This window comes from Zootoca vivipara, chromosome 15, assembly GCF_965207765.1.
Source record: "Zootoca vivipara chromosome 15, rZooViv2.hap1.1, whole genome shotgun sequence".
NCBI lineage: Eukaryota > Metazoa > Chordata > Lepidosauria > Squamata > Lacertidae > Zootoca > Zootoca vivipara.
Genome location: NC_142598.1, coordinates 33,828,461 through 33,856,245, shown reverse-complemented (window position 1 = coordinate 33,856,245; position 27,785 = coordinate 33,828,461). Strand labels below are relative to the sequence as shown.

General features: G+C 43.3%; 1 protein-coding gene across 5 annotated transcripts in view; it reads right to left on the bottom strand.

The window, feature by feature from the left end:
* PTPRD (protein tyrosine phosphatase receptor type D) overlaps window positions 1-27,785 on the bottom strand; it is a 370,596-nt gene that overhangs the window by 15,359 nt on the left and 327,452 nt on the right. For all 5 annotated transcript variants that reach the window (XM_088659060.1, XM_060268731.2, XM_035140525.3 and 2 more), the window contains 4 exons: window positions 9,609-9,894; window positions 8,761-8,939; window positions 6,731-6,857; window positions 3,382-3,507 (listed from right to left, as the gene is read on the bottom strand). In XM_088659060.1, the coding sequence (XP_088515186.1) occupies window positions 3,382-3,507; window positions 6,731-6,857; window positions 8,761-8,939; window positions 9,609-9,894 (718 nt within the window). The remainder of the gene's footprint in view (window positions 1-3,381; window positions 3,508-6,730; window positions 6,858-8,760; window positions 8,940-9,608; window positions 9,895-27,785) is intronic.

The following is a 27,785-nucleotide window of genomic DNA, read 5'->3' as shown; positions in this document are numbered from 1 at the left end:
TTTTTGTTTAGGGCTTCAGGTCATAGTTCAACTTTTTTGAGGGAGGAGGAAAATTTTGGGTGAGCTTTTTTTAGGGGTGCCAGTGACCTACCAGTGATCTACCACAGACATCCAGTGATCTACTGGTAGATCACAATCTACCTGTTGGACGTGCCTGCTGTAAATCAAGCAGAGAGAAAGCTGCTTACAAGGCTCCTGTACATGCAGAGTTCCAGCATCACAGCGTCACCCAGAGGCACCCACAAATATGAGTTATCCCTCTCTCTATTTCTTCCTTCCTTCCCTCCCTCTTCCATCCTTAATAAAATACGGGGGGAGGCAGATAAGCCCCACATAGAAAGCCCATCAACATGGGGGGATGACTCTTTCAAATACGGTATTTACCAGTAATTGGGGGGGGGCACCTAGGCCTCTAGGTGTTAGATGCTATGCCTAGGAGTAGGACAATTCAAGAAAGCAGAACGATGCATATGGTATGGTAATATATCAATAGAATCATAGAATTGTAGTCGGAAGGGACCACAAGGGTCATCTAGTCCAACCCCCTGCAATGCAGGATTTTTTCCCTAAGGTGGGGCTTGAACCATGGTTGAAATATTATGCTGATATGCAGCAACGCCTCGGAGCCGTCGTGGCTGCGGCCATGTCTTGCCTCGCCCTCGCCCGCCCTGCCACCCCCTCTCGCCTGCCCGACCCTCCCGTCCTCTCCAGCCAAGCAGGGTAGCCGCCAACGCTACCAGCCCCAGAAGCACAAGGTGGCCGCTGCTGCCACCGCCACGATGTCATCAGGCCCGTTGGCCCTTTAGTCCCACCCACTTTGTGGCCCCTCCCCTTCTGTGCATTGGCCCCGCCCCTGAACGACCATGGCTTGCCCCCCCCCTAGTTTTGATCCTGGCTACGCCCCTGTTTCAGAGCAAGGTGGTGGCTGATTTTTGTGTCTTTCCCCCTCAATTTTGTGGTTGCCTCTCTTTTTATTCTCTTTTAAACATGGCAGCCATTTTGTGGTATGCCACAACACCACAGCAGCCATGTTTCAACTGGCACCCATGTCACTTCATCAAAATTCCAAATTTCCCAGTGGTCCAAATAGGCTGACAATCCCTATTTTATATATACAATGTGCAGAATTCAACTCAAGGACAGATATTTGCCTTCACAGCTTTATTTTTTTTTTAAAAAAAGAATCAGCTTAAAACTTCTTGGCCAATGTCTGCTGGGACCCACCCCCTGCCCAAAGCCAGAATGGGATGCAAAAGAATTTCCAGCGGTTGGGGTAGGGATTCAGTATCCTGCGCCGTGGTGAACTTCAAGTAACCAAGCCCAAAATGATTTAGGGCTTTAAAGGTCAATGGCAGCACCAAAATACACCACCAACTAGTGCAACTGGCAAATATAGCCGCACTGTGTTGTAATTGCCTGGTGCCTGCCAATATCTGGACGGCTGTATTTTGCAATTTGAAGTTAAAGGCAGGCATGATACTGGTTCAGCCTGAATGCCAGCCGTAAGTCTGTCCCCAGTAGCGTAGGAAGATTGGGGCCGTGGGGACGCGGCGCCCCGGGCAGCGTGATCCCAGGGGCGCCATCGCGGCTGCCTGCCCCGCCCCCAAAATGTGCACCCCACCCCTGCGTGCAGCGTGCCCCGCCCCCAAAATGTGCACCCTACCCCTGTGTGCGGTGTGCCCCGCCCCAAAATGCACACCCCGCCCCTGCACGCGGTGCGCCCCACCCCCAAAACGTGCGGCACGCCGGGGGCCGCACGCCTGCTCTCCGCCACTCTCTGTCCCATTGGTAACAATGGAAGCAAAATAGCATAACTCTGGCTAGAGCAAGTGTGATGACAACTACTATATTAGATTTTGCACTCGAGTTTTGCACTTGAGATTTTGCAACTTGAGCTTCCTATGATTTAAAAGCTGGGTCTAGGAACTCTCCCACGCGGCTGCATCCCCACAGTATATCTTCTTTGAGCCAACTTTTAATAGCAGCAGCAAAAGCAGCAATCCTTTTGAGCTGAGGGAAGGCTCAGAGTTTTAGGAAGCTGAGCTAGAGTTTTTAACGGAGAGACATTTTGTCCCTTGTAAGCGCAACACTCTGTTAGGTTTCTCTAATCAACGTTATTGCCACAGGGCTTCCAAAAATGGAGACGAGTAGGGGGGTTTATCCTGCCATTGAGTGTGAAGTGTTACAAATCACAGCTTGAAAATGGCTTGAGCCAGGCCTATAAAAATGTTTATATACAGTTAATCTTATATCAGCAACGAACCTCCGACTCAGCTGTTCAGATAAGGAATGCAAAATGAAAATTAGCCCGTCAGGGTCACGGCCGTGTAGCTCTTCTCTGCAGACAGATTAGAACGCCGAGGAATAAGCTATGCCAGGAATCAAATTATAATGTGTAAACCTTGTCAAGCTTCCCTTAAGAATGCCATTTGCTCTGCAGTTTTTAAATCACACCACATTAACCTTCCAGCTCACACAACCTAAAGGGCTGCTGCAAAACAACAACATATTTAAAGCCTTAAGTGGAGACAATTCCTTTAAAAAGTATTGGGAGACGGCGGATTGAGTAAGGGAATAGGGGAATAGCATTTTGGTCTTCTGATCAGTTAACTGTGCTCCATTACAAAAAAATCATTGGTTGGATCCAGACTCAGTCTTACTTAAAAGAGACCCACTCAAATCAATAGAACCGGTAATTTATCAATCAATAGAACCAGTAATTTATGTCCATTACTTAAATTTGTTAAGGTGTTGGGAATTGCAGCTCTGTGAGGGGTAAACTACAGTTTCTAGGATTCTTTGGCAGAAAAATGTTTTTTAAATGTATACATAACCAACCAGATCTGCTCTCCTCCTTCTCTTTTTGCACAAAGTGAAATATTTCTTCACTTATATTTTTAAGTAACTTTCATTACAGTTCTTTAGCACCCATTGTTGGCTTGAAAACAGAGTTACCAAGGTGGATATAGATGGAAAATACAACAAGGAGGCCTCTGTTCCCATGGGAAGCTGAAATTCACTGGCAGGTCTCGGACCAAGGCACAGTTTGGTTACTGCGTACATCAGGAAACCAAGCACAAGAGGCAAGTAAACTGTCCTGTCTGTGCAAGGATTACTGGTAGCTCAGTTGTACTATACCCTTCTCCTTCCTCTGTCCCCCTCCCCCCCAAAACTGCTCGGGATGTGGAGAAATCTCTAGAATAAATCAGGGGGAGGACACGGGGGAGGAGGGAAAGTTGCGTTGTGTCCTGAGTGATTACAGTAAGTTAGCACAATGTTGAAAACAACCCTAAGCGCTGGCATGTGGCTGGAGGGGTGGGGGAAGCAAATATGCATCACGTTGAAGTATCAGGCAACTGGACCTAGTTCTGTGGAACTTACCCTGGCATCTGTGACCTTGAACTCCCTTAGGATATACTGCGGCATGTTGTATTCTGCCATGGGATCCACCACAAAGTACTGATACCTGGCTGAGCGCTCTGCTGGCCAATACTGGTGGCATTTTTCCTGCAAGGGGTAAAAATAAGGCAATTCATTTGTTTAGAATTCTATGCCACTCTGCCTTCCAAGGAGGTTGGGAAAAATAACACTTACCGTACTTTCCTGTGTATAAGAGGACGGTTTTTAAAAATTTAAAAAACTGTTAGAAATTGGGGGTCGTCTTATACACGGATAGTGCACTGGGGGACGGACTTGTGATAGGTTTGTATCGCTAGCCTGAGATTGTCAGCAGCTTGTTGACATGTTATTGGTGGCTGCGGCAAGGGCTGTTGATGACTGGGTGTCGCTGTGGCAATAGGGCGGGCTATGGGCGACTTCTGGCGGCGAGGGGACGCACGATAGGTGGCTTTAGCGGCGCATGCGAGTGGCAGCGTACTTCATTGGGTGAGCAATTTCCTTCACCTCCCCCTTAAAAAAGCTCAACAACTATGGGCCATCCTCCCCCCATTTTATTAATTTGAAGTCCCCCAAAATAGAGGGGTTGTTATACACACAAAAAAATGGTAGTTATCGAAGGTCGAACATTTACTGGGAGTTAGCCCCCCTTGAAAACGAGAGGACTTGCTTCTGAATCGACATGCACAGGCTTGCACAGTGAAATGTGCCAGGCAATGGCGGAGGAAGCCTCTTGGGTGCGGAGCCTCGGGGGGTCTGCTTGCCTCCTCCCACACAGCTGCCCTACAGCTGGGGGGGGGAGGCAGTGGGCGGACCGTTAGGGGCACACGCCGGAGCCACCGCGTCTCTCCCAGCAGACACGTGTCTCGGGCGCACTGCAGGCCCCACGGTGAGTGCCGCCTGGCATTTTGTCACCCCGCTCATTGGTGACACTCAGGGCGACCCGTCCCTACCGCCCCCTCTTCCTCCGCCACTGGTGCCAGGACAACCAAGCAAAAGCCCACCCTCCCCACTCTCTTCATCCAGCATCTGCTCCCAGTTCTCCCTTGTCCCTCAAAGCTGCCGCTAGTCACAGCTCTGCCATTAATTAACAAGCTCAAGTACTTGAACCGCACCAGCCTATGTATCTTCACTTCTCACCCTCATTCTGCCTTTACCGGGTTTGCTTGAAACGATTCTTTCTAGCTGCTGCCCATTTTGTTCTTCGTGTTCACAGCTCCCTTCCTCTTTTATCTTGTCTCTTCTGATAGCTCCTGAACACCATTGCCCTATGACTGCATTCATCTAAATTCTTTCCCCACTTGTCTCCAAGACTCTTCCCTCCTGATTGTGCTGTACACTAAAACTAACGAATGTATGTGAAGCACCTAGATTTCCCTGCTGCTCCCATCCCAACGTTAACACCCATTAGGGTTAGCTCTTAAGGAGCTAACTTTTTAACAACAACCCCGAAGGCCAGAAATGCAGTGCTTTTGTAAAATGCAAAGAAACTCGTGGGTTGCAAAAGTCTGAAGAGCCCCTAGGATTTTGGGTGTGTCCAAATAACAATGTGCATGTTTTATGAGTGTATCATATTGCTCTTTTTGATAATGGATTCATTTGTCTGGCAAATGTCTGAGGAAGCAACATGATCATCAAATACAGTTTAAGGTTGTGAATCTTCTGCCAGAACTGCAAGAGACAGGAAAATAGGTACTGAGCTTTTTTTATTAAAAAAAAGACTTAAAATTAAATTATTACAAGACTGGCTTAAAAGTTATCATCCATCTATATTTAATATATAATACTGTGTTTGCTTTTCAAATCATCTAGCTAAAAATACATATAGCTTTTCAAATAACAAATCATTGCATCTCTACAGCTAAGTGGCTTGGGATCTTTACTTCACATAACTCTTACATAGTGGATGAAACACCTCTCTCTCTCTCTCTCTCTCTGTGTGTGTGTGTGTGTGTACACACATGCTAAAGTTCTTAGAATTTTATTTAGACAAGAAACTCTTAATTTTAGAGTATTGACACTGATACCAATATAGCAAAACAAAACATTTTGATATAGAACCAAAGTCTTCTGAAAACAAAGCAATGTTCTTTTGAAAAGCACTCGAATATTTCCCAGCCAGTTGCAGAACTACTAATCTTTTCTCCAGCCATGTATAGAAGAGTTAATATTTACACAAATCTTGTAGAGATTTATTAGCATTGCAAAATGATGTGAATTATTTGTTGACTTTCTCAGACCTATAGTTGAAAGAGTTTCCTTTGGATGATCCCTCGGCTACAGATTTTAAATATTTTGGAAAGAGCCAGCTCCTGCCACTTTGTACCAATGACCTAAATTTCAGCCTGGTTGACAGCCTGTTGAATTTCCAGAGCTGGTGGCAACTTGGCCATAACTTTCTGATTCCTTTGACAAAAGAGATCCACCTGGTCTTAACTCATAGAACTAGGAGATGTTGCTGTACTTGAATATTTGTTTTCTATGTTCTGAAAGTGGTAGGATTTTTGAGGGTAGGCATAACAAAAGCAAAGAATCCTTAAATGGCACTCCTAAAATCCCAGCGTCTTGCAGAGAATACTGGGACCTAGTTCTCACAAACATCAGATGTTGAGGTGGTAAACCTTTGTCTGGATTGCACCACTTCTAAGACTGAATGCTCCTTCAATTATTTATTTTCAGTTGACCTGCACACAGAAATGTTCCACCCTAGCCTTTTCCCTGCCATGCCTAGTTTTAGGAATACATGAATGTTCATGGGGAAGCATTCCAGAATGTAAGCCTTCGCCTGCAGACTAAAGAAGTGATGCTGTTAAGACAAAAGACAGGCACCTCATCTGATGTTTGTGAGAACTAAGCCACAGGGGCTTGGACTAGTTGACCCTATGTGTTGACTCAACACTTCAGAACATATCCAACAAGCCCCTCAACTATATTGCAGCTCTCTAGTCATTGGCTAGGTGCTTTTCAAGAGAAGTCACCCTCCATTATAAATTTTTTCATTGAGGAACCCGGAACCCAGAAACAATGTTTAAGAACTACCGCTCTCTATAAACCTTAGCATATATTCTTGACATGATTGGGAGCTACCCAGATCATATGTTGATGTTGTATGTATATGAAGACATGCTAGTTACATACATCCATACGTTTTTATTATGTGTGTCCTTGAGGATTAGCTTCCTTTCCATTATGCCTAGCGAAGACTATTCCCTATATATCAATAATAGTTGGTCCAGTGTAAGTAATTGCTCTTTCGAATCGCTTGCTCTTGCTGCACATCCTATGCCAAACCAATTTTTGACATTGACTGTCTGGAAATGTGCCACATACTTACTCTGCCCATTTCTCGTAGTTTAGTAAGCATGACTACGATGGTTGAATTGTGCTCCCAAAGCATTCTCCAGAAATCTTCTGTTGTTTCTGCCAAAGGTCCCTGTGTAGCGATATAGGCTTTTTGTTGCCTAAGTTTGAAATAGAAGGGCAAACATTTACCAATCCAAGGAAGTCAAAGACTCTCTTGTTGAATATAAACATTCTGCTGAACCATCATCTCTAAGCCATGTACAGATGTAAATTATTGATCGTAAGCACATTAAAAACATATTAAAGATTGTTTAATCAAACGATAGCATTGTTTTGTTTTTTGGAAGTTTGTGGAAGAAATTGCACTGTTAATATTGTGATTTATGGCTTTATCTTATTTAAATTTTAATGCAACTCTAATAGCTCAATTTTGTGAGCTGCAAAAAGCACTTAGGAAACACTTAGTGGTAAAGCTCCATTTTTGCATTCAAGGCTGGCTGTCATACAGTCTATTGAGCTCATGACTTATGGCTCCAAAGCACTTTTTTGTTTTGTTAATGACGCAAAAGTATAGGGAAAAGTTTTGAAGTCGTGAACAAAGGTGGGAATGTGGCAGGCTAGTTCATTTTCTTAAAAGCTGCCAAGAAACATGGCCCCACTTTCCCCTTCTACAAGTAGAAATCTGCTATTCACCCTCAAAGGCTCAGGCCACACATTTAGTATCTGTAAGGTAAAGGTAAAGGGACCCCTGACCATTAGGTCCAGTCGTGAACAACTCTGGGGTTGCGGCGCTCATCTCGCATTATTGGCCGAGGGAGCCGGTGTACAGCTTCCAGGTCATGTGGCCAGCATGACTAAGCTGCTTCTGGCAAACAAGAGCAGCACACGGAAACGCCGTTTACCTTCCCGCTGTAGTGGTACCTATTTATCTACTTGCACTTTGACATGCTTTCGAACTGCAGGAGCTGGGACCGAGCAACAGGAGCTCACCCCGTCACAGGAATTCGAACCGCCGACCTTCTGATCAGCAAGCCCTAGACTCTGTGGTTTAACCCACAGTGCCACCTGCGTCCCGTATCTGTATAGTAGTATCTGTATAGTATCTTAAATAACCAGCTGCTGGAGTCCTACTGTTTGTAACTTTGCTGCATTTCTGTACCATCTGTTTGCTGCTTCACTGCCAGCGTTTGAGAACAGCGAACTGAAACGTCCATATGTTAGTATCTTAACATGTATTATAGGAAAATCAATCTGTTATTGCTGTGACTTCCCATTTTCAGAAGCGGACACATGATAATCAAGTAAAACTCTACATGACAGCAGTTTTAGGGAAAGGCTCTTTCTGTATTTCCCCTTTGTGACAGGGAACCCTTTGCAGTGCCTGCTCCATCTACATTGCTCTGGCAGGGATGGGAGAAGATCTAGGCACAGCATATCTCTTTTCTCCAACAGTATTAGCCTTACTGAAAAGGGAGCAATGCTGAAATGCAACGCACAGAAATACAGACTCTTCCTATGAGAACAGACATTTGACTTTGCTGACTGGTACAGGTAAGGTAAGGTAAAGGGTCAAGGACTCCTAGACGGTTAAGTCCAGTCAAAGGCAACTGTGGGGTTGCGATGCTCACGGCGTCTGTCCACAGGCTGCTTTCTGGGTCATGTTGCCATCATGACTAAACTGCTTCTGGAGCAATGGAACACTGTGACGGAAACCAGAGTGCACAGAAACGCCGTTTACCTTCCCGCCGCAGCAGTACCTATTTATCTACTTGCACTGGCATGCTTTCGAACTGCTAGGTTGGCAGGAGCTGGGACAGAGCAACGGGAGCTTACTTCGTTGCTGGGATTCAAACTGCCGACCTTCCAATCGGCAAGCTCAAGAGGACTACAGAGGCTGCCACAATAGCAAGAAGAAACAGCTGCATAGCACATTGGGTTGTGTCCACCTATGTTAGAGCATACCCACTGAAATTGACCCACTTCTGTCGGTCGATAAAAACTTACAGAATTTGTAAAGAAGAGGGGGTTTTTACCACACAGAAAAACCCTGCCTTTTAGTACCTGTATCCATCGATAAAGCTGGCATTGATATAATCAGACCCTTCTACCCCTCGAATAGGCTGCAAACATATCCTTGTGGATTCATATGGCATAATATTAACAAGGCGATTTTTAAATTTATTACATGGAAGATTGGCACTGATGAATCTTGAAGTGTGAGCTTTAGAGCTGGCTAGCCGCTGTGGAAAGAGAGAAAGAGCATGATTTTTGCAATTGTATTGGACCAAACCTTCTTATACAGATAATTTCCTATCGCTCCTTCACGCGGCACATTTTTAAACTATGGAACATGCTATCGCAAGATGCTGTGGTGTTCCTAACTTGGAAGGCTTTGAAAGGGGGGTTAGAGAAATGAATGGAGAATAAGGAAATGTCAAATGCTACCATCCAATGTGGATATGTACTAGCTTCAGGAGGTATGCTCCCGAGCACCCTTTGCTGGGGTTGGGGAGTGAGAGGGGGCTATTGCAAGCTGTGGGCTTCAAACAGGAATCTGGTTAGCCATTGTGAGAATAGAACGCTGGACTAAACAGGCCTTTGCTCTGATCCTGTAGGGGGCATTCTTATGTCCTTGTCCAATTGTTTGTTGAATCTCACATGCAAGAAATGCATGTTTCCAAACCCTGCTTTAATGCAACGCTAACTCTTTAGAAAACAAACTTACAAAGGTATATTCCGCATACCCCCTAGCAGAACGACTAGAATTTAGACTGTTGCTAATCTTCATAGGGGAAATCTACCAAACCACATGAACCCATTTGGAATCAAGTCTAATTTCCCCCACCCCACCCCAATAAAACAGTTTCCACTGTAAAACCGCACGGGGAAACCCCCATTATACAAAGTACCTTAAATTCCAGTTCCATCCCTGTGACATTCTCTCCTGCTTCTATCTGTGTCAGCTTCTGAATATATGCATACAGGTTCCTGGCCGGCACTTCGGTATTTCCACACGTCACTGCTTCAAGCAGTGCATCGTGGATAAAGATGTATTGGTCCTCCGTCTGAACCATATAATTCCTCTGGGCTCTCATTAGTGTTACGTGGCCATAAATATCTACAGTCTTTTCATGCTTTATTCTCTCTAGCATGGCATCTATTACAATGAAACAGCCGGTCCTGCCAACTCCAGCACTAGGGGGAAGGAAAAACAAAACACAAGATACGTGTAAGCGATAGAAACATTACAGTATGACATTTCTTGACATACTGTCATGGCAACATACATCATGCATTGCAATGGATCCTGCTTTCCAGTGCGTTTTTCAGTAAAAACAAAAAAGGGAAAGGAAAAAGCAAGGGGCTCATAACTTGATACAAGTGGGTATAAAAATTGTGCTGTGGGTGTAAAAATTGACCACCATGAGCAGTTTTTCTTCTTCCCCACATTACAAAAAAAGCACTACTGCTTCCTAACATACATGCTGGTTCTGTTAATTTTCAGGGTATTTTTTGATAACCAGGTCCCCTCCTCAAGATAGCTCAGTCTCGTGAGAGTCGTTTCCCTGTGGTGAGATCTGGGTTGGAAAGTTCCATGAAATTCACCCCATTCAAGCATGCAGTAGCTCATGGGACTACTGTTGAATCATGTCACAAAGAAGCAGCTCCCAACACTATGGAAGTACTATGGGGGAAAGCCCTTTGCTTGCAAGTGACAGTGAGTCATAGAATCACGGAACTGTAGAATTGGAAGGATGTAGAAAACTGTAGAATTTTTCCAGGATGAAGAGGAACCAACAGTAAGCACTCTTTGCATTTGGTCAGTCAAGCAGCTACAAATACGCCTAACAGTAATCTCACCCAGCCCACATTTTACCAGCTTCTCTGCAAGAATACCATGGCAGACTTTGTCAAATGCCATACTGAGATCAAGTTACACTATGTCCACAGCATTTCCCTTGTAACACTGTCAGAGAGAGAGAGAGAGAGAGAGAGAGAGAGAGAGAGAGAGAGAGAGATTTGCCTGGCATGACTTGTTTTCCAGAAACTCATGCTGGATCTTAGTCAGCGGCAGAGCTTCATGCTCCACCACCGGGGGCGGAGAGTAGGTGCGGTGCCCCCAGGGATGTGGTGCGCGTTCTGGGGGTGGGTCGGGGTGCACGTTTTGGCGGCGGGGCACATTGTGCGCAGGGGCGGGGCATGCGTTTTGGGGGCAGGGCGCGCCGTGTGCAGGGGCACGTCACGCATTTTGGGGCGGGACGTGCGTTTTGGGGGCGGGACGGGCAGCCGCGATGGTGCCCCTGGGATCGCGCCGCTTGGGAAGCACTGCCCCCACCGCCCCTACCTTCCTACGCGCCTGGTCTTAGTAATCACTGAATCTTTTTCTAAGTGCTTAAAGACCAACTGTTTAGCTAACTTGTTTGAGGACCTTTCCTGGTATTGATGTCAAGCTGACCGGTTGGTAGTTACCTAGGACTTCTCCCCCACCCTTTGAAGATGGAGACAACCTCCACAGGGACCTCCTGTGTTCTCCAAGAATTCTCAAAGATTATAGACAGAGCCTTTGATATCCATAAACTCCTTTAGTACCCTCCAGTGAAGCTCATCAAGCCCTGGAGATTTGAATTCATTTAAAGTAGCTAGGTATTCCTTTACCACCCTTTCCCCTATATTGGGCTGCAGCTCCCGCCTTTTATCATTTATTCTTTTAACACCAGATTGGGCACTGCTGTCCTTTCAGGTGAAGACAGAGGCAAAGTGGGTGTTGAGTAGTCACCCAATAGCATTTCTCCATCTTCTCCTATTTGCTTCTTCTTCTTCTTGCTTTAAACATAGTTGAAAAAAACTTTTTAAAAATTATTTTCTGAGCTGTAGCCCACCTGACATTCACCCTGCAACTGTGCGCAGGGGCGGGCGTGGGGGGCGGGCGTGCCGCACGCAGGGGTGGGACGTGCACTACCTGTGTACGGTATACTATTCCTTTGTGATTTCCACTGTCTTCCATTTCTTATACTTAAATCTCAGCTCCTCTGTAAGCTCTCTAAACATTTGTGCCTTCAATATTTCACCTTTAAGGAACTCCCATCCACATTGGACTCCATTCTCTTTGAGTATTTCTGACCATGCGATTTCACGCAGTAGTTCCTTGAGCTTTTTGAAATTGGCCTTCTTAAAGTGTAGAGTGCATGTCTGACTACACTCAGGTTTCCCTTGCCTTTGTATCAAGAAACCTAAGAGGACATGATCACTTCCTCCCAAGGGTCTCAATACTTCTTGGTTGATCAGTTTCTCCCTGTCGGTGAGGACCAAGTCCCCTTGTTGTTTCTTCCAGCTTCTGCGAAATGAAATTGTCAGCGAGGCAATGGAGGAGTTTGCTGGACCTTTCATTCTTGGCAGAGTTTGAATTCCAACAGATATTGTGCTAGTTGAAGTCTCCCATGACTACTTTATCTCTCCTTTTTGAGTGTTGTTATTGTTGTTTTAATAATCTTTATTGGTTTAAAATACAGATCATTTACAGCGGAAACAAAGAAGGAAAGGAAAGGAAAGTAAAAATGAAGAAAAGAAAGAAAAAAACTGTATACAAAAAGAAACTGCATCTTCTCAAATAACAATTAAATAAAAATTATGGATATAAAACTTCCAACCGTTCTCATTATACTGTTTATACTGTCATTGTTTTCTCACACAGATTTATGTTATATCATATTATTTTCATATAATCCAAAAAGATACCTATTACATTTTTTTACTTACAGGTATCATTCAAATTCTGCTAGTATGGTATTATTTGTACAATATAGTCTTAATATTCCTTAAATATTCTCCATTCTCCATATATTTTCTGATTTGAAACTCCTCTAACTCTTCCCATCAGTTTTGCTACCGTAGTTGCAAGTACTCTATCATAAGTGTCTCCCACTCTGTTATCATGCTTGCTTCGGCAGCACATATACTAAAATTGGGTCCTTTTTGAGTGTTTGGTAATCTGCTGTAGCAAGGGATCATCCAAGTCTTCAGCCTGGCTTGTGGGGTTTATACATAGCTGCCAAGTTATCCCTTTTTTACAGGGATTTTCCCTTATGCTGAATAGGCTTCCTCGCGAGAAAAGGGGAAACTTGGCAGCTATGGTTTATAGCAGATACTCACAGTAAGGTCTCCTACATTTTTTACCCGTGTACTCTCAATCTGCCTTTTATGTTGTGGATTTCTTCACAAGTGTACACATCCTTTACATATAATACAACTCGTCCCCTTCCCTTCCTGTTTGGTCGACTCCTTCTTAACAGATCATACCCCTCCATTTCTACATTCCAGTCAGGAGTCTCATCCTACTAGGTTTCAGTAGTGTCTATTAGGTCCTATTTGCTACCCTATATTAAGAGCTCAGATTGGTCTTGCTTGTTTCCCATACTCTGTGCATGAGTACAGAGACAACTGAAACCATGAGTCATTCCCTTCAGCTGCTTCCTTCTTGCAGTTTCCTGCCCTTTAGCAGGTTTCTGGAGCACCACCTCAGTTTCCTGTGCCTCAGTGAAGCTATTATCCGCAGGAACATTGTTTCCATCCCACTAAGGATTTAGTTTTACACTAATTGGTTATCACCGAGTGTATTTTCCACCTTACCACACATTGCGGGTTTTACTCCAATTAACCAAATAAAACCTAAAGAGATTGAAATATTTGATTCACACTACTGCTGTTGTCCGACACTGCAACAATTGCTTCCTGAGCTCAGGGCATGTATTTGGTGCCCTGAGCACTGGGCATTTTTGAATCTTTCATGAGATTCAGTTCCATGAAAATCTTGGCAAGGGGTGAAAATACAGTCATACCTCAGGTTATGGCCGCTTCAGGTTGCGTGTTTTCGGGTTGCGCACCGCACCAAACCCGGAAGTCCTGGAATGGGTTACTTTCGGGTTTCAGCGCTCGTGCATGTGCAGAAACACTAAATCACACTTTGCACATGCGCAGAAGCGCCGAATCGCAACCCGCACATGCACAGATGCAGTGTTGCGGGTTGTGAATGCAGTGGGTTGCGAACGTGCCTCCCGCATGGATCACGTTTGCAACCCAAGTCAGTGGTGTCGCTAGCCTTCTGGCTGCCTGGGGCGACAAACCTGTAGGCACCCCGCCGGGGGGCAGGGCGTCCATCGCACTACGGAGCAGGTTGCCAGGGGCGGTGCTCCAGCGCCCGGATCTGAGGATCCTGATGCTAGAGCGGCACCGCCGGCAACCCGCTCCGTAGCTCGCTGACGCCCCTCGTCGCTCCGTCTGAGCAGGAAGAAGCACAAAGCGAGCTATGGAGTGGGTTGCTGGTGCCGCCGCTCTAGCATAGGGATCCTCGGATCCGGGGGCTGGAGCACCGCTGCTGGCAACCCGCTCTGTAGTGCGCTTTGTGCTTCTTCCTGCTCAGGCAGAGCAGCGAGGGGCGTCAGTGGAGACGCCCCTCGATGCTCCATCTCCACCTGAGTAGGAAGAAGCACAAAGCGCGCTATGGATAGGCTTGCCGCCCGCTTTGTGCTTCTTCCTACTCAGGCGGAGGCGGAGCGGCGAGGGGCTTCAGTGGCTGCCGCTGCTCTCTGGCCTGCCCCTTGCCTCTGCCCCACCAGGAAGAAGTGAGGGACGAGGCCAGCAACACCAGGGCCTCTGCGATGGTGGTCGCGCCGCTGCCATGGTAGCGGCAGCTATCGGTCAAGGTGGAGAGGGGTCGCCACGCTGCCCCCCACAGAGTAGAGCCTGGGGCACCCCACCCCCTATTGCGATGCCCCTGACCCAAGTGTCCACTGTATGTGTTTAAGAGACTGGGAAAAGTGCAGAGTAAAGGGCTTTCTTTCATTCTCTGAAAGGATGCTACATAGACACAACATCACCAGGCGAAAAGCTGACACCAGGATCACATGATCCATGATACTCCCAGGGGTTCTCCAATCACCTTTGTTGCTGACTTCCCTACAACATGCTTGAGGCTGAAATCCATGACTCAGGAATGTGGCTTTATTACAATTTTCTTCAAAAGTGGCCAATTTAAATCCCACAATTAAGGTGTGTTTTATTAAAAGAGGAAAAGCGTCTTTTGTATCTGTGATAATAACATCCCTTAAACCCACTAAACCTGCAAAGACAAAAATATCTGATGCCCCTTTTGTTAACGAATTTCAAAAAGAAAGATTTTTTCTTCTAACTCTATACAACAAAGCTCACTGACATTTAAGTTCAATCAAGAGTGATCAGTCCGCAGTATTGCTTTGTTAACTAAATTAGATAAAGGAATTAATTTGTCTTTTATTTGTATGTGAAATTGGTACGTATACATTTTTGTCAGAACCACCAAGGTCAACCAAGCAACCCACATTTCTCTTATCTAGCTCATTATTCTAGGATTCTATTATTAAATGCTTGTTTTGATTCCCCCCCCCCAACCATCACTGTTGTGGTGTGCATGACTTAAACTGAAGGATTAGAATTTTTAAAGAGTAGGAAAGTCTCTTTGATCTTGCAGAGCTGAGCTTGGTGGCATGGTGATAATAACTGATGTGCATTTTGCTTCCCTCCCTAACTCATTTCTATAGCGCTGAGTCCCAAACACAGCATGAACAGTACAGCTGATAAGGAATCTCTGGGTTATCTAAGCCTTTCCTTGTCTGAGTTGCCAAGCACTGTTCCTTCAAAAGGAACAAACTAAGCCCTAAGCAGTTAAGTTTGTTACGTTTAGCCGGAAAATCTTAGAGCAAAAGAGGGGGCAGGGGGAGATCTGCCTTACGAAATGCCAAACTCTATGTAACGGGTAGCCTATGTACGGCCCTCCAAATGTTCAGGCACTCCAACTCCCATCGGCTCCATCCAGCATGGTGAATGGTCAAGGATAATGGGAGGTGTAGTCCAAATTGGGTACCAATGCTCTGTGGTTTAATTTTTTACAAAAAAACATGCTGATCACAATTTTCAAGAGCTGTCAGAATGTGTTTTGCATGTGCACAAGCAGTTATAATCTTTTAGTAAAATATAAAAAATTACTTATGCTATGGATGTTTTGGTCTTATCTCATATTTGAAAGCATGTAACATTATGCATGTATTAGTGTGTGTGTGTGCACATTGTTTTTTGCTTATGTATTGGCCTATAGCAAGGGTGGGGAACCTCCGGTTTGCAGGCCAGTTTGGACTGCAAGGCTGCTTTTTCAGCACCATGTCCACTAGTTGATCAGCTGACATAATTCTGATGGGTGGGTTATGTCAGCTGATAGGCAGGGGGAATAAGTCCTGCTAAATTTGGCAGGATTGAATGCAAACCCCTTCCTGATACATGAAAGGGATTCGCATTCAACTCCTTGCTAAAACGAAGGGAGGACTTCATTTTAGCAGGGGGTTCCATGCAAACCCCTTGTAATCTGGAAGGGATCTGCATTGAAACCCCTGTAAAATCAAATATTTTCTCTCTCCCCATTTTAGTGAGGTGCTTTGAAGTCCCAGCATTAGGACTTTGATGCACAAAAACACCTGATATTGGGAAACTGCAAGCCTGATAAGTTTCTGATCCACAGATCCAAAAAGATTCCCTACCCTTGTTGGACAGTGCTCTTGAAGCTACCAACATGAGTCTGACCAAACTGCAGGAGGCAGTGGAAGACAGGAGTGCCTGGCGTGCTCATGGGGTCACGAAGAGTCGGACATGACTAAATGACTAAACAACAACAACAACAACCCTTGTTCTATAGAATAGGAATGAAAAGTTCATTTGATCAGCTTTCTTGGAAGTATGTAGAGCTTCACAGGACTCTTCATTCTGTCTGGTGAAGAGTTCCATGATGCTCAAAAGTTTGCATGCCTCTAACCTACAAGTTTTGCGTTACTTTTGGAAATTAATCAGGCAACTTGAAGGAAAAAAGTTTTGATGCATATTGTTTGGATCCAAGCCTGTTCTCAGGGTGGGGGCTTAGGTCATGAATGTTAGCAGCACGTCTACTCAGAAGTAAGTTCCACTGTGTTCAATATAGCAAAGCCCCACAGATGTGAATATACCATTGCAGCTGCGGCCAAACAGTTATTCTACTTCTTGTAACAACTTCATTTCATTCACTTTACTCCATAAGACTGCTCCCAAACTCTAACAGTGTGTGTGTGTGTGTGTGTGTGTGTGTGTGGAATCTTTTTATTTCAGTTAGCAAAAGAAATTGCAGTGTTTACAAGCCAAAAGACTATGCAATCCATTAAACAAGCATGCCTACTAGGAAATTGTTATTGCTTCAGTGCTATCATTCATCCAGTTCCAACATTTGTTTTCAATATCTGCAAACACAACTGAGTCAGTCCTGTGAGTTGAAATATGCTTAATGTCCCATGATGTGATACAGCTACAGTATGCAGAAAAGGGAAATTAAGAGGCATTCGGGGGGCCATTCCATACTGAAGGCATTGTGTGGTTGTGCTGGGAGACTGGCTTTTCTGATTAATTTGTTGCTATTACAGTGCTGACCCTTAACTGATATTTCAGTGATCTGGCAAGGGAAGCCATTGTAATTACGAGATTTCACAGGCCATTTATTTGGAAGAACAAAGATATTAAAATATGGGCCAAAAATCATTCAGGACATATTTGACATATATCAGGGGATAATCCGATTGAATATTGCGGCTTTGGAATATATAGAGACTGCCGTTTTTTGAGGTTTGAGTACATAAAGCAACTGTGATAAAAACAGAACGAAACAAACAAACAAACAAACAAAAAAAGCGCTGATGGAAAGGTACAGAGTTTATGGAGAAGTTATATGGTAAATTAAACGACAGTGCCAAAAACAAAAACAGAGCAATTTTGCTAGGAAGATTGTTGTAATCAGAAAACAAAGTGCACCATTTTTACACAAAAGCAGAGTACTCACAGTAGCTCCTGTGCTCTACACACCGAAAGTATTCAAGTTTTATAGGGATATTCATTCAAATTAAGTAACAATGCTACTGTGACGATAACCTGCACCATAAGCTACCCGGAACTTATTGAAGGGGGGTGGGGGAATACAAGCAGGGCTTTTTTTTCAGCCAGAACTCACTGGAACTCAATTCCGGCACCTCTCAGGTGGGCGCCATTGCCATTCTAAGAGAACAAAGGAGGAGCTCATGGTGAGTTCCGGCACCTCTTTTTCTAGAAAAATAGCACTGCATACAAGTATTTATGTTCATATTTAGTATACTTATATCCAGTGCTTTTCTTAAGAATGAAGCTCTGTGGGTGCTAGTACAGTGCCTCGGCCCAGTCTATCTGAAGGAGCATCTCCACCCCCATCATTCAGCCCAGACACTGAGGTCCAGCTCCAAGGACCTTCCGGTGGTTCCCTCACTGTGAGAAGTGAGGCTACAGGGAACCAGGCAGAGGGCCTTCTCGGTGGTGGCACCCGCCCTGTGGAATACTCTCCCATCAGATGTCAAGGAAATACAGTGGTACCTCGGTTTATGAACACAATTGGTTCCGGAAGTCTGTTCATAAACTGAAGCGTTCATAAACTGAAGCGAACTTTTCCATTGAAAGTAATGCAAAGTGGATTAATCCGTTCCAGACGGGTCCGCGAAGTACTTAAACTGAAGCGTTCATAAACTGAAACATGGGTGTAATTGGTTCCGGAAGTCTGTTCATAAACTGAAGCGTTCATAAACTGAAGCAAACTTTCCCATTAAAAGTAATGGAAAGTGAATTAATCCGTTCCAGATGGGTCCACGGCGTTCATAAACCAAAAATTCATAAACCGAGGTGTTCATAAACCGAGGTTCCACTGTATACAACTATCTGACTTTTAGAAGACATCTGAAGGCAACCCTATTTAGGGAAGTTTTTAATGTTTGATGTTTTATCGTGTTTTTAATATTCTGTTGGGAGCTGCCCAGAGTGGCTGGGGAAATCCAGCCAGATGGGCAGGATATAAATTATTATCATTATCATCATCATTATTATTAAACTCAAAGTGGCATACATGAGATTCCTAGGTGGTCTTCTGTCCAGACACTGGGGAAACCCAGCCAGATGGGCGGGGTATAAAAATAAATTATTATTATTATTATTAATTATTATTATTATTATTATTATTCGCTTCGGCAAGGTAGTTGCATCATGTGCCCTCAGACCAAAGTAACAGGAACGACACATAGATTGGGAGTTTGATGGTGGAGGGAAGGACTGGTCGACTGCTGGTGACAGCGTTATGGGTGACACAGATTCTTAGCATTAAAAAAAAGGAGCTGTCAAGTGGAGCTGCTACCTTATTGCCCAATGCTATTTTGTTATTCCACTGAATAAGGAAGCTTAATGGCTAAAAAAAATTCTCCTGGTGATTACTCAGAGGACTGCTTTTTGATTCACATCAGTGAAATCAATGGGCTTAAGTGTGATTAACTTATATTGGCCGTTAGGTACAACAGTTATTCAGATCTGTGTTATACTGCTTAGAGAGTTGTCCATGCTTTTCAGGTGGGAATACAGTGTACAATTAAAGCAATTGCAGATAACAATATGCATACAATTGGCAACAGTGGTTTGAATATGCATTTTGCAATATGCAAGGCCAGCATGCAGGAAGGCAGAAATATCCGGGGAACCAAAGGGGGTAGGCTCTGCGCATCTCAGTGTTTTGCTTGATCCAGGCACACAACATGTACCTTTGGATAACACAGGCATATCTTAGGTTGGTACAAACACTTTAATGTGCTGAATTGGATCAAATGAATTTCTAATCTTTCCAAACTTGGGGGAGGAAGATTGTAAAAATATAATGTCATATAAGTCACATGTGTCTACTGCTTCAGAATCAACATGTTACATCAGAAACACTTTCAATAGGACATGGTAAATTTCTGTTTCATGGATTTCATTCCTCAAGCTGACAATCGGCTGATTGTTGGCACTGAGGAAGCCCCGTGTATAGTGGTACCCAAGCCAACAAACAGTAAGAAGTTGAAGAATAAAGCAGCAAGAACAGGGCAAGGTAGATGCATGTCACATGACAGGGAAAGCTTCTGTACTGTAGGGCAAGTTGTGTAATGCAACAATAGCTGTTTTGTTCAAATCAGTGGGAATAATGTAAGTATCTGTTGCAGAGTGCTGTGTACTTTACAGCACTTATCTCTTTCCTCCGCACAATACCTGCAGGAAGGTAAGATAATGCTTACAAGGTAATTTTATATTAGACAAATCAGTGGGAACTAATTGTACCTAATACAAGAAGCAAGTACTATACACAGCAGGCTTAATCACAGTCATTTAAGGTTACGAGATTTCCAATGCGGGGGAAAAAATAACTGTCCATAATAATCACGTACAGGAGATGTGAATGTGGAGTTGAATTAGATTATACTACTTATTGCCTTCCATCTCTGTGGTTCCATTCATGGAGAGATTGAGGCCCAATTTACTGATCAAAGTAAAAAGGTAAAGGACCCCTGGACAGTTAATTCCAGTCAAAGGCGACTATGGGGTTGTGGCGCTCAACTTGCTTTCAGGCCGGCGTTTGTCCACAGACAGCTTTCTGGGTCATGTGGCTAGCAGGACTAAACTAAATGCCATTTACCTTCCTGCCAGAGTGGTACCTATTTATCTACTTGCACTTTGATGTGCTTTCGAACTGCTAGGTTGGCAGGAGCTGGGACAGAGCAATGGGAGCTCACTCCGTCAAGGGGATTCAAACCGCCGACCTTGGGCAAGCCCAAGAGGCTCAGTGGTTTAGACCAGTGTTTCCCAACCTTGTGCCTCCAGCTGTTTTCGGACTACAATTCCCATCATTCCTGACCACTGGTCTTGCTAGCTAGGGATGATGGGAGTTGTAGTCCCAAAACATCTGGAGGCACAAGGTTGGGAAACGCTGGTTTAGACCACTGATTATACATCTAGTGAACTGTCTCTCCATGCATTTATGTTGCTTGTATGATGATCAAAAGGTTTGGGATCAAAAGGTATGATGACTCTTGGGCAACTTTTCATTTCGAGGCACTTCTCAAGTGTGGTTCTAATCAGCCTGAACCACATGGGTATCTATTAGGTCCTAGTGGCAGTCACGTTACCAAGGCGGCATGTAAAGTGGGCTTAAGCACCCATCTTAAGAAAGGCTGTGGAAATCTCTCTTGGCTTCAGGGAGAGCAGAAATAAATGAATGAGCGATTAATCCTCAAGAAACAAAGTCCTCTATCCTTCCTAGAATATTTTTTAAGACCAAGGCAATTTGTGATATCAACAGATGGCATATTACCGCATAAGCCACGAGGCACATTTTGTGATGTCTGAGTGACAAATTCCCACTGCTACAGCTCTTATTGCTGGGCTGAAATGCCTCTCTTCTGCCTTGCTGTGTTTACTTCCAACTGGGCTATAGGGGAGGAAGAGGCACAGATCCCCATGTATTTCTTGACAAAAGATGCCCTTTACAAAATATGAGGATTTTTCTCTTGAGAGTCAAGGCACCCAGCAGACAGATTGCTATACCTGACTCAGACTTGACTTCAAATTTCTCCTCAGCTGCTAATTTCATGGGTTAGCCTTGTGAGCTTCTGAGCCCCACCGATTTACTCTGTAGTTCTGCTTTAATTCTCCAAAAGAAAAAGAAAAAGCTACCATACACTGAATGTGCGATATAAAATTGCAAGGAAATAGTTGTAAGGATCAATGAATAAAACTGTATTTATATGGAAAAGATGATAATTTGTAGGGATCCTAAATCTACATTTCAGCTCTAATCAACAAAGGGACTAGGCATCAGAGAGGCACAATCTTCATAGCTGCCAAGTTTTCCCCTTTCTCGCGAGGAAGCCTATTCAGCATAAGGGAAAATCCCTTTAAAAAAGGGATAACTTGGCAGCTATGACAATCTTCTCTAAGTAAGTGATTATCATTAGAAGCTATTTAGAGGGTTAAAACGGGAGCAGAAAGAGACATTATTCTAATTTAGAAGCCAATGATGATGCATAGCTAATTAGAACATTGTGAAATTAAAAGTGGAGATTATTACCCTAGGAAACAACAAACCTCAATAGCACAGATATTTGTCATAAATGAACACTGCTTTATAATATCATTTAACCTGTGTGTATGCATGCATGTGTAGCAATTAAACAAGCTCAAACTCAATGGCGGGATTTGAATCAGGTGTTTTGAGGGGAAAGGCCATTATGCTCATTTGCCGCCAGTAGCAGTAAAGTTCTTCTAGATGAAATATTAATTGCCTCTGGTCTATTTTTGGGGGAATCCTGCAACGTGCTTAAGTTTTTACTCTGCTAACTATATGTTGGAATCTGCTCTGGATCCATATGGAGTAGAACAGGCATCCCCAAACTTCGGCCCTCCAGATGTTTTGGACTACAATTCCCATCATGCCTGACCACTGGTCCTGTTAGCTAGGGATCATGGGAGTTGTAGGCCAAAACATCTGGAGGGCTGCAGTTTGGGGATGCCTGGAGTAGAATTTCATGACACTGTATTCTACCAAACTGGACAATTGATCCAACTAGCTCAGTTCATTTATTCATTCTACTTACCAGATTATTAAGGCAGCTGCTGTCTACTCTGATCGACACCCATCCCACCGCCTCCTATCTTGTACCTGGAAATGCTAGTGCCCGAAGCTGGGCCATTGTATATGCAAGGCATATTGCTTCATTTCCAAACTGTGGCTTCTATATCCATATCATTTCACCTTTTCAACAAACCGTAATTTTGAGATATGCTGCTGTTAGAAGGGCCAAAACATACATTAAAGGAACATTGGAAACAGAATCAGGAGGGTTGTGCTCTGAATTACAACATGTGAAATGGTAATACAACCAAAATGCCACATGTAAACCAACACTGCAACTCAATCTTCTGCTGAAAGGAACAATTGAGGACAGGGGGAAATCAAGTTAACCATGATTACTCATTTTGAGGGGTGGTATTTTAGTAATGGAACACTGGTTGGAAGGACTCCGTGCAAAGATAACAGGACTATTTTTGCGGCTACATTTTCGTTTTGGAAGCACAGAAAAATGCTTTTTTGACAAAGGAAGGCTTTCATGCTGACTACTTTAGATCAAAATACAGGCTGGTTCAAGTGGAGCCAAAGAGGTTAAGCAGCCAAAATTGATGCTATGCATTCTGTGTCTGAGGCTATTCGAGAATTCACTGTAGGTACAGCTGGGAAATCTCACGAATACCCTTGTCCAGATCTCAGCTATTAGGGTTATAAAAATATTTTCACATTTCCTGCAGATGGCTAGATTCTTTTCTTTGCTCGTAATTTTAATTCAGAATTCATTACAGACAGCTGTTGGCTCTGATAGAAACTAATTGCTCTTTTACCAGACTCAGCTGTGAGCAGTCAGGCTTCCTTTCCCTTATAGAGTATATATAAACACAGGCAGGAAAAAATTAACTAAATACATGTGGATAAAATGACTCATTGAGAATACTGATCAAATAATGTTTCAAACCACAGCGCAGGTCAAAGAAAATTACAAGACTCACAGGACACGATAAATACCAGGAAATAAGGACTAATAGTGATAAGTTATAGAGTGGCATTTCTATTTCAAGAAATACACGCAAGACTGTATTTTTGTAAGTGGTCAGTTTAACAAACTGAAGCATCATCAATCCACCAGGAACATATTCAGCAGAAAGGTATTTGCATAGGAAGACTGTGCCTGCTAGCAGGATCCTTGCACCTAATCCATTCTTTTCTGGGAAAATAGATAGCAGATGTGCAGAGGATCCAAATGCTAATGACTACAGAGTGTCTCCGCGAAATGCAAGGAAGCTGCCGTCATGCACTGGAAAAGCTCAAGGTTAGCCACTTTTGTTGGGGAACACCGGTACTGTGCTTCAACAATTGAAGCACAGCCTGCCAAGCAAGCACCTCTGCAGTACACTTCCTTACTTGAAAGGACGCTTCAAACCACAGCACAGTTCAAAGAAACAGGAGATATGCAGCGGAACAAGCAGAAGCTGCAAATGGTCCTTGCCTGTAGCTCCCTCCAATGGGTAGGAAAGTAAAGGTAAAAAGGTAAAAGGCCCCTGGACGCTTAAGTCCCGTCAAAGGCGACTATGGGGTCGCGATGCTCATCTCGCTTTCAGGCCAGGGGAGCCGGCGTCTGTCCACAGACAGCTTGCTGGGTCATGTGGCCAGCATGATTAAACTGCTCCTGGCGCGACAGGACACCATGACAGAAGCCAGAGAGCACGGAAACACCGTTTACCTATTTATCTACTTGCACTGGCATGCTTTCAAACTGCTAGGTTTGCAGAAGCTGGGACAGAGCAACGGGATCTTGTGAACCACCCTTAGACCTGTGGGGATAGGGCGCTATACTACCACTACTACTACTACAACAACAACAAAAACAACTCACATAATTTTAGCATCTGCTCATCAATAAGTATTCCCTCAAGTAATCAGATATGGTCTGTTTTGATTTATAACTTGCATTAGCTGTGGTAAAAGAGGACAGAGTGTTCAGACCAATACTAAACATCACTCAACGTGACTCGTTTCCTGGTCAGCATGCTTGTTTATTTTTAATGCTCTTTTACAATTTTTTACACCATACAATATTCATCCTTATCTCTTATCCTCGGACGTCCCAGTCCATCTCTGCATGGCATTCTAGGTACCGGTAGTCTTTTTGTTGGCTGCATAATCTATTGTTCCACCCATTTTCATCTCAAATCTTCCTTTATTTAATGTTACCTGCTGCTCATGCGTTCATTCCTACTTGCATGATAACTGACTATTATATCCTCTGAGTTACTCTTCAAAACACTTCCACTCATCTCTTATCTGTGACTCGTCCTTATTTCTTAGTTTCACAGTCATAGTTACTAATTCTGTGTAGAATTAGAATTTCAAACTGTGATCTAATGTCAGGGCCTTAGAGGACATGAACAGGCATACTGATGCCCACAGTATTTGAAAGCAAAGGTAAGAAGACAGCTGTGGAATTAAATGTTGTGTGTGGGGGGTCCCCATTAGGCATAATAGAGGAATAATAAAATATCCCATTTGCTAGAAGGAACAAACAAACAAACAAACAAATGTGAAACATTTGTATTTAAGATTGTTGACAGACAATCTATTTATTGAGCATTCGTTCTGACTTTTTGGCTGGGGGGGGTATATGACATTGCATCAAGTAATCACTACCCAATGGTTCCTAGTGCATTTCTTCATCATTTTCCTTATAGCAAAAAGTTAGATTTTGGGGGCGGTGGGAGGAATGATTTGTAGTTCAAGAGTGCTGAATCAGCTTTAACTGTGCAACCTGGTTTTGCCAGCAAGTGACTGAATTCCACCTGAAAATAGCAACAGCACCCTAAGGTTTCTTGTTGTATTTATACCGCACCCACAACTAGATCCCTTACAGTTGAGAAATGACCACAAAGCGCCCCAACAAAGGTTTACAGTCTGAATGATGTGACACATTTAGGGAAAAGGAGCAGGTGAATTTGGAAAAAAACCCTCAGCAAATCAGGAATAAAAGCAAAGCAATCAGACCGGGAAGCTTGGAGGGGAAACAAAGACAAGTCTTAGAAGGTTGTTTGAACACAGTGAAGTAGGACAAGTATCAGTGGGACGAGAATTCCAATGATAAGAAATGATAACAGAGAAAGGGCAAGTAGGAGAAACAGCAGAAGTGAGGTGGCACATACCAGAAGACAAGAGAATACATTATAGTCAGAGAGATGTGAGATAGGAAGGTACAAATTGAATTAAGTGATTTAAAGATGAAAGATAAAAATTTAAATATAAAATGGAACATGCACAGAAGTCCATAAAGATCGACATGATCAAAGTGGAAGGAACAGGAAAGTAAGCATTCATAATAGAAACCCTAGAATGGAGATAAAGGAAGCCCAACTAGAAGAACATTACAATAATCATGCTGAGAAATAAGAGAGGGCGAACTCTTGGTTTTAGGGTCAATCTAGGGAAAGGCAGGAACAAACCTCAGACTATTAGACAGATGGAAACAGAAATATGAGTGAAGGTGTGAGAGGAGGAAGATAAAACGGAATCTAAAACAGCAGCAAGATTGCAACCTTGAGGAGAAAAACATCATAAAGATTAAGCTAAAAGAAAGAAGAGAGGAGGACATTGGAAACCTCCCTTTCTGGCCGGAACAAATCGTATGTGGGGAATGAATGATGCGAGTTCTGCATCTGAAGTATGCTCTTTTTAATAAGTGTATGGGACTGTTAGCTGCACCTTACTTGAATTACGACTTCAATAAAACATTTAAAACTTGGCTGATTACTGTTCGGCAGCCTTTTAACTGTGTATGAGGGGGTTATTGTTTGGCTGTTTTGTTTTAATTATTTACTTGTTTTTCTCCTGTATGTTATTCTGTGCACGTGCCCTGAGATGCTGTGATGAAGGGTGATATATGAATCAAATAAATAATGACAACAACAACAACAACAACAACAACAACAACAACAACAACAGGAACTTGACATGAGAAGACAATTCATAGTTAACGTTTAGAATGACTTATGAAGTTTATGTTCAATGTATTTACATTAATGCGCTTACATGTTGTTCATGCACTTAAATATCTCAGATTCCCCACTGTAGATATGGCATAAAAATTGGAAAAATTACACCTTCACTTCCATGTTATTTGCCAGGAAACCTGATCAAAGAAATGTTCTTGTATTATTCAGTATTTATAGTTTTGTGTGTATACTGTCTTGTTCAAACTATGGTATTTGATGTTTAAAAAAAGTAAAGTGAGGCTCTATGTTTGTATGTTTTAATTTCTGTAAACTTTTACATGTAAAAAAGAGTGTCAGGTGAGCAAATGAATGAACTGGCATCAAAGTGTGTGTGTGTAGGGGGGGGAAACAAACTTCTAGAAATAACTTCTAGAAATAAAACATGAATATCTCATAGCTGGCTGAAATTTATCTTTAGCATATCTCTAAATGAGAGCACATTCCTTAAATCCACAATTCACATTTTTCAAAGCTGCCCACCTGCCTTCTTTCTGTTACTCATTTTATGGACATTAGCAATGTATCTGAACACTTCATTAAACCATGTCCCTTCAAGGATTGCCCACTGGTGCTCTGTTGCAGAAACACAAAGGATAAAGGCCTATGTTTCTATACAAAGCTTCTGGGTAACATTACTGAAGCAATTGCTAAGACTTCTGTGAAGTTCTCAAAACAAAACAAAAAGGTTTCCAGATGCCCTCTGGTGCTATTCGGCTATGATCTGATGAGCACCTGTTTGCCAGCAATAATCCGACTTCAAACGCAACGGTGTGCTTTTCCTGCTATCAATAGACCACATGTTACACTCTGTCTATTGCAGATTCATAGAATTAAAGCCTGAATTTCAAACAATAAGTGCTCATTAAAAGGACATTTAATTTTACAAATTAAAGCAGAATCAGCATGGAGGCAATGGTTGGACTGTGATATTGCTAAATTGCTCTGGAATAGGCAGAATATTATGCAGAGGTAGAAATGGATAACTAAATGAGGCATTTATAAGTTATTCATTAGAACCAGCTCTGCTGTCTGGCAAATGGGACCAATGGCCATGACATTCCACTTCTAGAAGGTATAAGTAAGTGCCAGCTGGAAAGTTGAATGTTACTGCCATTATGATGATTAAAACACTATCAGCATATGTAGTGCTCTATGGAATGACAAAAACAGGCTCCTACACCAATGGCCTAACAATCTGCACCTATCTGGATTCTGTGGTATTCTAAAGTTAAACTAGAGTTGTGGTTCTTAGAAACACAAAGCAAAACCCCAAATCCTTGAGTATGCATGCATTATTTGTTAGTAGTAAGACCTCTGCCATTTATGGGTACAGCAAAAATTGCTTTGAGCTTTTCTCATTTCTTTTTTGCAGGCCCAGCACATCTGAGCTGCCAAGAGAAGATGCATGGATTGCAGGCTAAGGGTTAAAACCATTTAAATGCAACTTAGCAATTAAAGGCATTGTTTTCATTTTCTTTTCCTGCAGATGACTGTTAGCTGGTTCCAAGCTGCTTTTGCTTTTGTTCCTAGGAGTTTGGCATGCTGAATCTGGTCGGTCACAATCAAGAGGAAGTTGGTTATGT